Source organism: Ascaphus truei, chromosome 19 (genome assembly GCF_040206685.1).
Source record: "Ascaphus truei isolate aAscTru1 chromosome 19, aAscTru1.hap1, whole genome shotgun sequence".
Classification (NCBI taxonomy): Eukaryota; Metazoa; Chordata; class Amphibia; order Anura; family Ascaphidae; genus Ascaphus; species Ascaphus truei.
The window spans coordinates 28,288,783-28,301,600 of NC_134501.1; the positions used below are offsets into that span (position 1 = coordinate 28,288,783).

The following is a 12,818-nucleotide window of genomic DNA, read 5'->3' on the forward strand; positions in this document are numbered from 1 at the left end:
CTTGTTTTCCAATTGTTACATTGTACAGTATAGTGTATAGAAACACGTGTCGTTGTGGACAGCGCAGGAATAGGCAGAGATATTCAAAGCGCCATCTGGCGGACCCACACTGAAATGCAGTTACATTAATAAACCCCACAAATAATTCTGCTGGTTCATACGTAACGGAAGGGGTGGACCGGCAAAATAGTTTGTGGGTTTATTCTGGCACATGGTCTGAGACAGGTCTGCAACCCTGCCCTTCCCCATTATCTCTTAGCATGCAGTGCTTCCACTGCAGCAAGGGATTCTGGGAAATATATATGTAACGAATCATAATATTCAGCAGAATAAAGGTTTAAAAGAGCATGTGTAAAGTGTGTGTGGTTCTATTGTATGATGTAAAGTTAATAACTATGACATAATAGCTTAAAAAAGACACTAAGAAATAAGTAGAGAAAGACGTATAACATTTTGTAGTTTAAGTCTTTTATTTCCATTTTACAAACACAATCAGTTTGGACTCTCTTTGGGATCTATGTATCACGGGTAACAAATATTTGGCCCTGATTTTATGCAGATATTTTAGATGTTGCCGACGTTATGAAAATATCGCACACGTTACATTGGTTTCGCGTGTAATACACACATCTTGTTTGCGTTAACAAGCGGAATAACAACTGATCTGATTTCGTTCCTGATACATAAATGAGTACATTTTATACTCCAACTTTCCCTTGGTGTACAAACAAACCTGGGTATCGTGTGTCCCGGCGCATAATAAAAACACCCATGTCTATCAAATATTGTAAAAATTAGGCTCATTTGGTGGTTGTTTTGTCCTGCGCTATGTCACACGTTGCAGATATAAATGTAAAACATTGCTTTGTTACACAGCCCCCTCTGGGGGCAGACTGGGGTACCACACGCGGCTGTTTCAAGCATTGTCAGCCGAATATCCTTATTGACATCAATATGTATTTTTGTCTGAAGACGGCCCGAATGAGCACTTTGGGCCGCAATCGGATAATTGGTTGCGGCCATCTCGCATATTAGGTTGGTTCATTTAAGGTTTTTTTGCGGTTAGGGTAGGGGGTTAAGGATAGGGATTAAGGGTTTTATTGTAGGGGATTAGGGTAAGGGGTTAGGGGTTAAGGTTAAGGGGTAGTGTTAGTATTTGGGGTTAAGATTAGGGATTTTTAGGGTAAAATTTGGGGTTTACCCTGGCAGCCAAGCAACCAGGAGAGAGATGTCCCGATGGCGAGGTGTGTGGCGGATAACCGCCGGTGGCGGATTAGTCGAGGAAAAACAGCAGCCACCAAATATCCCACAGCACTTCGGACTGTATAGAATAAGGCTCTTTCACTCATGACAAATGGAAACAGATATCAGACTGATAAAAGATTAAAAAAAGAGGAAATCCTGTTTCTGGGGAGTTGAAAACTAATTCCGGGCAATCATATTGTTAACCCAAGCTTGGATGGAGGGGACATAAGTGTACAATACTGGGGTTGAGGTGCAACAGGAGTTAGTTCCCAAAGACACAATGCCAAGCAGGGTCCAGATTCCATTCTTCAGGCAAACAAGGGGTCCTCCAGAGTCGTACTGAAAGTAGAAACAAGAAACTTAGTTTTCACAATTGTTCTTTACCTGTCTGTGGGTCTGGTCTACTTACACTCAATAATTACCCATCTGTGGGGTCTGGTCTACATACACTCAGTAATTACCTGTCTGTGGGGTCTGTTCTATGTACACTCAGTAATTACCTGTCTGGGGGGTCTGACCTACATACACTCAGTAATTACCTGTCTGTGGGGTCTGGCCTACATACACTCAGTAATTACCTGTCTGTGGGGTCTGGTCTACGTACACTCAGTAATTACTGGTCTGTGGGGTCTGGTCTACGCACACTCAGTAATTACCTGTCTGTGCGCTCTGGTCTACATACACTCAGTAATTACCTGTCTGTGTGGTCTGGTCTACATACACTCAGTAATTACCTGTCTGTGGGGTCTGGTCTACATACACTCAGTAATTACCTGTCTGCGGGGTCTGGTCTACGTACACTCAGTAATTACCTGTCTGTGGGCTCTGCTCTATATACACTCAGTAATTTCTGGTCTTTGGGGTCTGGTCTACATACACTCAGTAATTACTGGTCTTTGGGGTCTGGTCTACATACACTCAGTAATTACCGGTCTCTGGGTCTGGTCTATGTAAACTCAGTAATTACCTGTCTGTGGGGTCTGGTCTTCATACACTCTGTAATTACCTGTCTTTGGGGTCTGGTCTACGTTCACTCAGTAATTAACTGTCTGTGGGCTCTGGTCTACATACACGCAGTAATTACTGGTCTGTGGGGTCTGGTCTACGTACACTCAGTAATTACCGGTCTCTGGGTCTGGTCTACGTAAACTCAGTAATTACCTGTCTGTGGGTCTGGTCTACATACACTCTGTAATTACCTTTCTGTGGGGTCTGGTCTACATACACTCAGTAATTACTGGTCTGTGGGTCTGCTCTACGTACACTCAGTAATTACCTGTCTGTAGGGTTCTGGTCTACGTACACTCAGTAATTACCTGTCTGTGGGTCTGGTCTACGTACACTCAGTAATTACCTGTCTGTGGGGTCTGGTCTACGTACACTCAGTAGACCCTAGACTTGGACTGGTTGCAAATAACCTTTTGTCCTGTATTACTAAGCACAGCATTTGATGGGTTATAATTGTTTGTCAGATATCTCGAGCTTGTGTAGCACACATTTGTAATTGTGAAAATAAGAAGCTATTTATATAAACACCCCGGCGCCAGCCCTGTGCAAAATGTGGGGACTACTAATACAAAAACACCCTCCCCAGATGAATCTTGTGCTATTTTTGTATTTTGACTGATAAATACCCCCTCCTTAATTTATACGCGCCAAAGGGGTATTACATGCCAATGGGACTCTTTCCTTTCATGTAGAGATGGGCCCCAGCGTTTTGATTTCAGTTTTCCTTCTTAAATGTTTTGATTTTGACAATCAGAATTTGATTGTAAATCAATCAATCAATCGATAATAATACTAATAATAATGAAATTATGTCATCTGGAGCTGTTTATTTTCTTATTTAAATATTTTAATTCTAGTTAACAAAAAGAATATTAATAATAGTCATGATAATATTAACAATAAATAATGTGGTTAATTTAGTAGAAAAATAATCGCAAATTAAAAAATGCTCTTAAACTTATGTTCTTTTCTTGGTTATTTGTTACTTACTGTATCTCCCTCCTTTAATGATAATTGATTGTTCTTGCATAGCACTGCTACTATTATGTAGTGCTTTACAGAGACATTGTGCAGACACATTCCCTGTGCTGTGTATTTTACAATCTATGTTTTTGGTGCCTTAGGCATATGGAGATAAGGTGACTTGCCCAAGGTCACAAGGAGCTGACACTGGGAATTGAACCAGGTGCGTCAAATGCAGTGCCAGTCAGTGTCTTTAATCACTGAGCCGATCCTTCAGCCTCTGATATCTGCGTAGTTATTATCTCTGTACCTCTCTCACCATACCACCCTCCATGCCCTTGGGCACCCTGATGCTTTAGACATGTAGAAAACACAACAAGAACGCTTGTTCTAGTGGAGTTCCACAACAGCGCTGGTCATTCCACTTGGATTCAGGGAAGATTAGTTGATTCACAGTTTGGAAACATTGGAACCGCGGCATATCTGAGGCTCTGCTTTAACATCCCAAGCGTACCCATCAAAGTGCCTAATATTTAGCCATTTTCTGACCCTTTACCGCCTCAATTTTGCAGTCTGTTCCCCAATGTAAGTGTACAAATGAATACAATACCAATGGACAAAATATTCTGATTTGAAATAAAGGTTGGCTGTTTTTTTTCACCTTTCACCTACTGTATTTGCTGAAATGCTATAAATCCGTGTTAAACTTTCCACGGAAGGAGGAACATATCTGTATGTATGTTATGTGTTATGGGATTTGGGGCACGTAGTGTAGTGATAATGAGTTCAAGCTTTTGGAATTTTTCATCTAAGATCGGTCTAGCTAGAGAGAAGAGACTTGTCAGATACTGTCAGAGTATTTCACAGGCTGTGCGTGAAGGAGACTGTGTAGAAAGCTGGTGGAGCACTGCAAAGAATTAGGGCTGGAGGCAGATCCGTGAAAAGTAAAAATGCTTTATTCCAGATGCATGGTAGCAACAGCTACATTAAAAAGGGTGCTCTAACGCGTTTCGCGCTATGATAGCGCTTTATCAAAGCTATCATAGCGCGAAACGCGTTAGAGGACCCTTTTTAATGTAGCTGTTGCTACCATGCATCTGGAATAAAGCATTTTTACTTTTCACGGATCTGCCTCCAGCCCTAATTCTTTACAGTGCTCCACCATCTTTCTACACAGACTTCCTCTACAAAACGGAACGGATGCACGCAGTCATGGAGCAGAAGGGGTTAATAAGTGAGTGACTTACTATTTTTCTATAGCTACTGTGACTATAGGGTATGTGCAGGGCTCCAGCCTATGATACAGGATATGATTATCCACATAGTGATTGCACTGGGAGTTTCTTTATATAAGGGCTTCCATGTGGTTTCGCTTTTAAAAGTGGTTATGTTTACTCTGTCCATGTTAGGCTTCATATGGTGAGCCATATACCCTGTCACACATTCATACATTTATACAATTAACATACCCCGGACTCCCAGGCATTATGGCCAACATTGCACAATCCTGGATTTAGAAGCACCATCAGGAGATTCACTTCTCATATTTTGCTGTGCGTGAAGGAGATATTAGGCATGAGAATGCAGTAGAGACAAATGGGATAGAAAGGAGACAGCCTTGAGCTGAGCGCATAAGCTGAGTAGTTGCACAGGGAGAGATCGGAGGCTAATGTACATTGTAATATGGTCCAATGGAAGAAAAACGAACATCGTACCACGCAAGAGGAAGCTCCCGCCGCTCCAGCACACATCGAGGTACTTAAGATTTTTTTATCCCAGAACGTCCTACATTCACGGTTGGAAATCAATGGGAGGGAAACCTGCTGCAGTTTGTTTGGGAGTTGTTCAGCTGGAAAAAAAATCAACATGCCGCAACATAAAGCAATACTAAGCAGCACTACCTATTTCCAGTTATCTTTAGTTTTGAGAACCCAGGCACTTATTGGCTTCTAATAGTAATTACAGTTACTGACTCCAGTTGCCCACTTGTAATGATATCAAATGCCCTCAATCTCCAGTGGGTTGTTACAGGGGCAGTACAAATATAAGGGTAACATGTAAAGGATTAAATAAATATCACATCCCTCGTGAACTACCACATAGAAGACAGAATAATCTGTATAACCTGTATTTCATTCTTCATTCCTTTGTTTATTCACTAAAGTGTCATAGCCATCATTGGGGCCCATTCATCGAATTCTGGTTATCACACCCATTCCAGCATTGACTCCTATTGACGAATGGGCGTTAACAACAGAACGTGTGCGATAACCCGAACCGGCACTTGATCCACGTGCTCCATTGATCATTAATGGCCATTAATGTGACACCAGTTAGGGCCATATTTACTAAGCTTGCTTCATAAGACGCCTTCAATGCTAAAAGGCAACTTACAGCCCCATTTAAATGAATGGACCACAAGAGGCCATAATTAACCACGTGGCGTATCTCCAGAAGACGCCTTACGGGCGCATGATATTCATTTGTATGACTTATAAATGGCCCAATTTACTAAGCCGTGCTGGAAGGAGCCTTATGGTGTAGCGCTGCTTAGTAAACACAGCCCTGAATATTGATTCTTCCTTAAATAGACTCCAGTCGAGTTATTTACTAAAGTGTCTCAGCGGCAAAACTGGGGCAAAGAATTGAATCCGATTTATCAAAGGATAAACTTGAATTATTTCCAATTGAATTTGTTTTTCTTGGTAAATCTGGTGCTGTTTTTGCCCCAGTTTTGCAATCGGGACATTTTATTATATAACACACCAAGGAAGCCCCCCAATGCCCTAAAAATGTCCCCGACCTGGCAGAGGCATACATACCGTTGGTCCTGCCACTCTAGAAGCCCTTCTGCTATACTAGGCACTTGGTCACTTTCGAGGAGGTGATCGGACAGACTGGCTCCCTGTCCACTTCTGTTTCCAGCAATCCGGGCTGTGTTGTGTCGTGCAATTTTTTTCCCGGAGCGATCACATGACTTGGAAGTGCCAGAGTGCCAGTTGCACTTCTGGTAACCACTGGATATTCGGCACTCTAATTGTTAAAGCGTTCAAGCCGATAACCAACTACAAAATGAGCAAGTACCCATGACATTCTGTACCTAGAACATCATAACGGGCTCTAGGTGCCAGGGCCCATGACATGTCAGTACAATGCTGTGAAGTCGTTTCCATGTGCTGGAGAAGATGTTGGTTCCATTCAACTCTTCTCCAGCTTGGGACATTGAATCAGAGTGTAGAGGAGAATATTACAAGATATCCAACTGAATGCTCCATGTTACGGTCTGTCTTACTGATTGGGTTGGTGTAGCCCCATCCAGTGGTGACACATTTATAGCCAGCTGAGAAACCATGACTTGAAGCTGCGAGGCACACAGGGGACACACGGGCGGTATATTCCGCAGGGCTTGAAAGCTTCACCAGAAGGACATTATTCGCTATGGATTTAGCATTGAACAGTGGATGTCTGATAACCTAGAGTAAAAGGAAGGGAAAAAAATTGTGATGTGGATAGCGCTAATGGAAATATATATTATACCCTAATATGAGGGTGGCCCTAGTGGCAAGCTAAGCAGCCGGATGATAATCTGATGGTACAATCAGAATCTGAAGAAGTGTGTGTACGCACACGAAACGCGTAGGGCTATTTTATTTACTGTTGGACATTATAGGACATTGAAGGTGAAGTAGGCTCTGTGCTGATTTTCACTACCCGGTGAGGAGTAGCAGAGGAGTCAGGATCGCCGTTCCTTTCAGTATCGGCAAAAGGTTCCGCCCGCGTGTGACGCAACGTCCGGTGACGTCACTACCGGTCCCGAATTGACACAGGAATTGGAGAAACACACCGGAGACGTCGCTTTCGGGTCCAAGGAACCAGGATACACGGGAGAGCTGACGGTGATCTGGGGGCCCAGCGAATCCTCTACACGTGGACGATAGATTTCATCAGTCTAGCTGACGTGCATTGCCTTTACCCTTCTGCCGTCCTGTGAGTTGCATTCAGGTTTTACCCAACCGGATTGGTGTTCCTGCTAATGTCAAACATTTTATTCATTATAGTTATATTAAAACTAACTTTTATTCCTTAGCTTTGCTTTTGTGGTTGTCAGTCCTGTCTGTGTTTGTCAGTCCTGTTTGTGTTGTTGGTATGTTCTGTGAGTTCATGTCTGTATGAATCATCATAGCTGTGTTGCACTAAATATCTCTTATTTTCATTTCCTGTTCCACTCCCTATGAATGAGGTTGCATCTGGTCATCACAAGAACGACAGGTTGCTGATCATTTTGGAATTTGAACTACCTTCACTGGATATCCAGGAATCCACCTAATTGGACTTATTAGGCGCCGGTATCCCTCTTTGTTTAATTAGAGTAAAAGGAAGACCTATCATACTGGTGATACTCTTCTGAAGAAGAGATCCCTGGGATTCTGAAACTGCAGTCCATCAATGTCGGTCCAAAAAAGCAGGGGGCTCAACTCCAGTCCTCATGCCGCCCCTCCCCCAAGAAGTCAAGTTTTCAGGATATCCCAGATTCAGTACAGGTGGCTCAATCAGTCCCTGCTTCAGCACAGGTGGCTCAATCAGATGCTCAGTCTTTGCGGAGGCAGGAATATCCTGAAAACCTGACCTGTTTGGAGGGGCTTGAGGCCTAGTGTTTAGCGCCCCAGCGTTAAAGGGTCAGTCACACGTAGTGAGCTAAAAACCTCTTATCCGTGTCATCATTTGCTCCCATCAAAAAGATGAAATCTCACTCAAAGTAACTGTGTGACGTTTTGTATTTGGAGAACCCTGAATTAATGCATATTCGCTATTTGTATTTATGTGTTTGACTAATGGTGGCTTCTTAATTACAAAGAAGATTTTACCTGTGTCACTAAAAGACTGTGTCTCACACCAATGTGCTCACACGTGGTATTTTTATTTACTGTACGGGGGAGGGGTTTTGTCACTTTCTTTACATTAGATTCAGTCGCTTTTAATTAACAATGTTACTTAGTGGTCTCTTGTGTAAACACGAGTCAGTTTATATTGTATTCAGGTCTGCTTTATCTGATTACCTGGTTCCTCATTATCTCTTTAAATTAATTAATTAATCAATCAATCGTCAAACTCAATTCAATGGGAAAGACGATGGATGAACAATCTGGTAACAGTTGTATGGAGGTAGGTGGCACGTACCCGAAGAGCTCACTCCTCCTCACCTTTTTAACTTGGGAAATCTTTTCACTTTGCTGCAAAGAACATAATCTACTATGGTTGTTTCCCCTCATACAGCGGTAAAGGGAATTAACAATTGAATGAAAAAGGTGACATACAGTAGTCACAAGATCATTCACAGAAAGTACATTTGTGGTGCACACCACAGTAACATTTTTTAATTTTTTGTGAATATATACAGTGAAAAACCATGGTGGAAAAGTGAAAAACTCTGCTCCGATCACGGTACACAACATACGTCATGCGCTCCTGCAATAGCACCGGCTGTATCAGAATCAGCTGCACCACGTGATGTGACGTCACCACGTCAAAACGCCCACGCCCTACGCATTTCTCTCCAGGCGGAGCTTCGTCAGGGGCAGGTGGATGACGGGATAGTACACCTAGCTATGTATTTATAGCCATTTGCCAATATACTCATTGTTAGCGCTTATTCAGAAGATGACTACCAATCATATATTCACATAGCAGGCTGGACTTAATCATGTTGGGTATAAGTATATAGCGGCTTGGTGTATATATACCCGAGTGGTGTTACACTGTGTTTGTTCATCACATAACATATTGATAAAAGAAAGAATAATAAATCAATCCCGAATTTAATTATAGCAATTAATTAAGCCTGCACTATAAGAGATTATCAGTATAATACTTCAACTGGATACAATCTGAACATTTTGGTGGTAGACCATGGAGAGGGACATGGCAACATACTAGCACAATGAATCATATCATATAACAACATACCAGACTGTCACATGTAGCTAATATTTACAATTTACCACAAGAGAAGGGAAGAACAGATAGAATAGGGACACGCTTAATGTTTTTTCATCAAATGAAGCAAATTCACAGTCTCATAAGATGAATGAAGCAAACAATTTAGATAAATGGGGTGAATGTAAAGCCCTCGTTGAGGCCATGTGGATATAAAGTTTTTAGGCGATATATCCACTCAGCCTCTCTTTACAGCAGTTATTGATCAATCTCACCACCTCTAATGGTATTTTTCACACGATCTATCCCTACAAATTGAAGACATTTAGGGTTACCCATATGTACCAAGTTCACATGGCGTGCAACTGGCGTGTCTGCTTTGTTGATAACAGAATTGACATGTTCTAAAACGCGTCTTCGTAGCTCACGTATTGTTTTTCCCACATATCTGCGACCACAATCACATAGGATAAGATAAACAAAATTGTAACTTTTGCAATTCACAAAGTGTCGTTTTTTATATATATAGATATACACACACACACACACACACACACACACACACACACACACACACACACACACACACACACACACACACACACACACACACACACACACACACACACACACACACACACACACACACACACACACGTTTCAGAGAAGCCTAGTTAGATCAATTACCAGTCATGGCCTTGAACTGGCCCTTAGACTCTCAGCTGTCCCAGCAACAAGTAGGAAGTTAGCAAGAACAAAGTACTATTTTTCACACTAAAACTTACTTCTGAGTAAAGATAATGTAATATGTATATAGTACAGATGTTATAAATTCTTGTAACATTTTTAAATGGTATCATTTTCAAGTTTTTAAAATGTATCTAAAATTACAATACAAAAGGCTTGTGGCCCGTTTACTCCTGAATGTTTTCTGATCGGGCCCCTTTTGAGAACTGGGTGAAGAGCTCGGCCTTAAACCTATCATTGTACTGCTGCGGCCAGCTTTATTCGTGCATTTACCCGTGGATACCCGTAGCTTTTTTCAGCTGGCGCCGAACTTGGCTGTGCGCCAGCCACATCTTCCCCTCCCCTCGCGAACCCCTGGCTGCTCTGCCTCTGCTTCTCCTGATTCACCTGATGCCCAACACATCCCCCTTACCCCGCCTACCCCTTCAACCTCCATCCATCTTCGGGGATGCCGGCAGAACCCTGGCACGCACTCTGGCATGCGTGACCGGCGCACCAGTGACTCGCGGAACGCGTCAGAAAAAAAAACAAATCAGCCGCGTCTGCCCGCACATTGCGGTGGCGGCCGCAGGAGAATAAAGGCGGCCGCCACTGTAATCCTAAATGTGACTGCACTTTTAACCCTTTTCACAGTGTTAAGCTGCTCGGGTGGAGTAACCTTTCATAAAGTATATTAAACACATATTCAATCTTATATAACACAACCAGTGATATATGTTGTTGTATGGTGTTATTGTAATGTAAAATCTACAGCCTGGGCAGGCATATTTACATAAAGGGTTAATGAGAAACCCCTCCTGCTGTGGTCTCCATGGAGAGTTTGTTTGAAATAGATCTGAGCTGCTGTGTTCTAAAACCTCAGAGTTCTGCTTCATCTGCTTGTAAAAGCCTCATTCTGTGTCAGCTGCTCCTCCAGTCAGCAGCAGACCAGTCCTTCTCCTGCTCGCTGACTTGGGCTTTTCATATATGTTGGCCCCTGAGATACAGTAGGTGACTTTAATCAGTTATTCTTTAGCTGACTTAAATTCTGGGTCCATCTACAATATGGATCCAGTGTAGGACTTACAAAAGATGCCACAGCGTAGCTTGCGTCTAATGATGACCAGAGAAAATGTAAGTCTGCCAATGATATTGGCAGCACCACCTCTTGTGATGGTGAGTGGGTAACCAGGCTTTATAATAAAGGTTAAACCCACTTGGTTGCCCCTGAACTGTGTTTTGGGGGTCCTAGAGTGCCAGCACTTGGACCCGAGTATTGTGCCCGAGATTTTTCTGTGCTATACCTGTCCTGGGGTGCTGGGACCAGGAGATTGCTAGGCTGTGAGTTTCAGGGTAGGTTTGACGGAGACATTTCTTTCAGATTGCATCTATCTAGCGGGGTTCCAAAGTTACTGGAGACCCCAAAAATGTACCCAGGATTCAGGTTAGATTTCTGGCTACATTAAAGACCAGTGCTCCGGTCAAAATCCTACCATGAAAAACAGGAGGTCTTGTTTCAGCATAGACCAGAACAGGTAAATGGGGCATGAAGGGGTTAATGTGTCCCAAAGTGTAATGAGGGGTTGCACAGTTCTTACCCAGGTCACCCTAACTCAGGGGTAAGCAGTTTAGGGTTTACTCCAGCCCAAAACTGAGAAGGTTTGATGAAGATAAGGCTGAGCAGGTTTTTATTAAATTAAGAAGTTTATTTATTGAGTGTCGGAGATATGGCTGGTGGGAGAAAAACACAGGTACAGTTTCACTCTATCTCCCACATCAAATAAACTTAGCACGTTTTAATAAAAAAGAATAGAAAAGTATAGGTTATTAAAGCTGTTATATTTTAATATGTTGTATACTGTGTCTATGAAACAAAACATACAGAACCCCAATAAGCTCATATTGAACCCCCAAAATAACCACAATATATATGCGTATAGGTGTTAAAGAGGAGTGCTACTGAGCATGGCAATATATATTTTAAACCACAGACAGAACAGTGTATGTATATATATATATATAGGAAACGCTGTATTTCTCTATACTTGGGGTTTATTTACAAGGATAAATAATATGAATAGGCCCATCGTCCCTTTAAGAAAAACCAAATAATAAAATCAAATCCTATTTCCATTAGGAAAGCTAACTACACATTCAGCTCCAACCCTTACTAATCCGGGTGGATAGCTAAGCTCATTCCACCCCAAACAGATATTATTGCTGAGCATATAAAGTCTTTGTATACAGCAAATAAGGGTTTCGCTTATCTGTAAGTCCAGCCGGCGATGTCACTGCTTCAGCACAACTCTCTAAGCAGTGTCTCTCACACTTCTTTAGCCAGCCTCCGTTAGCTGGGGGGCTCCTCTGTCTCCCCCCCTTCACTGGGGATAACTGTCTCTCAGTGCCTTGCTGCTTCCATACTCTTAAGGCACTCCCTGATTAAATCAGCCAGCAGGTGAGCAGTCATTCCAGAGAGGATTAACTTAACTCTCTGTGGTGAAAAAGTCAAATAGCTGCTCCATTCAGCACCTAGAGGACAGCGATGGCACCACATATCCCTCCCCACAGTGAAACATTATCCTGTGAGCGGCCTGTGCACTATTCCTGTGCACCCACCTCTTTGTCAGACATCAGCCCTTCCCTCCCCCTTTTTTTTCTTGCCTTCCAATTTAGGCATTTTCTTTTTGGGGTAATTACCAGGCCATCTGGGCCTGAAGACTGGTACCTCACAATCTCCTTGTCTTGTGCCATCTGTGCGGTCTTCCTCCTCTTACGATCACGGGCACACTTCTGTCTCATTCGGGGCTGTCTCTTCACAGTGACTGCCCTCATGGCAAGGAATCCACTTTGGGTCTCCTGGGCACTGCAGTATGACTGGATTTCCACTGTGCTACTCCATAGCACCTTGGTCTTCCCATTCCATGCCTTGTGGAAAGTAGACT

At 42.7% G+C, this 12,818-nt stretch overlaps 1 protein-coding gene across 1 annotated transcript in view; it reads right to left on the minus strand.

The window, feature by feature from the left end:
- Positions 1-457: 457 nt before the first annotated feature.
- Positions 458-12,818, minus strand: part of LOC142470110 (chymotrypsinogen A-like) — an 80,881-nt gene continuing 68,520 nt past the window's right edge. The window contains exons 5-7 of the mRNA XM_075577047.1: positions 6,509-6,689; positions 4,932-5,065; positions 458-1,584 (exon numbers count right to left, since the gene is read on the minus strand). Of these exons, the coding sequence (XP_075433162.1) occupies positions 1,423-1,584; positions 4,932-5,065; positions 6,509-6,689 (477 nt within the window). The 3' untranslated portion in view covers positions 458-1,422. The remainder of the gene's footprint in view (positions 1,585-4,931; positions 5,066-6,508; positions 6,690-12,818) is intronic.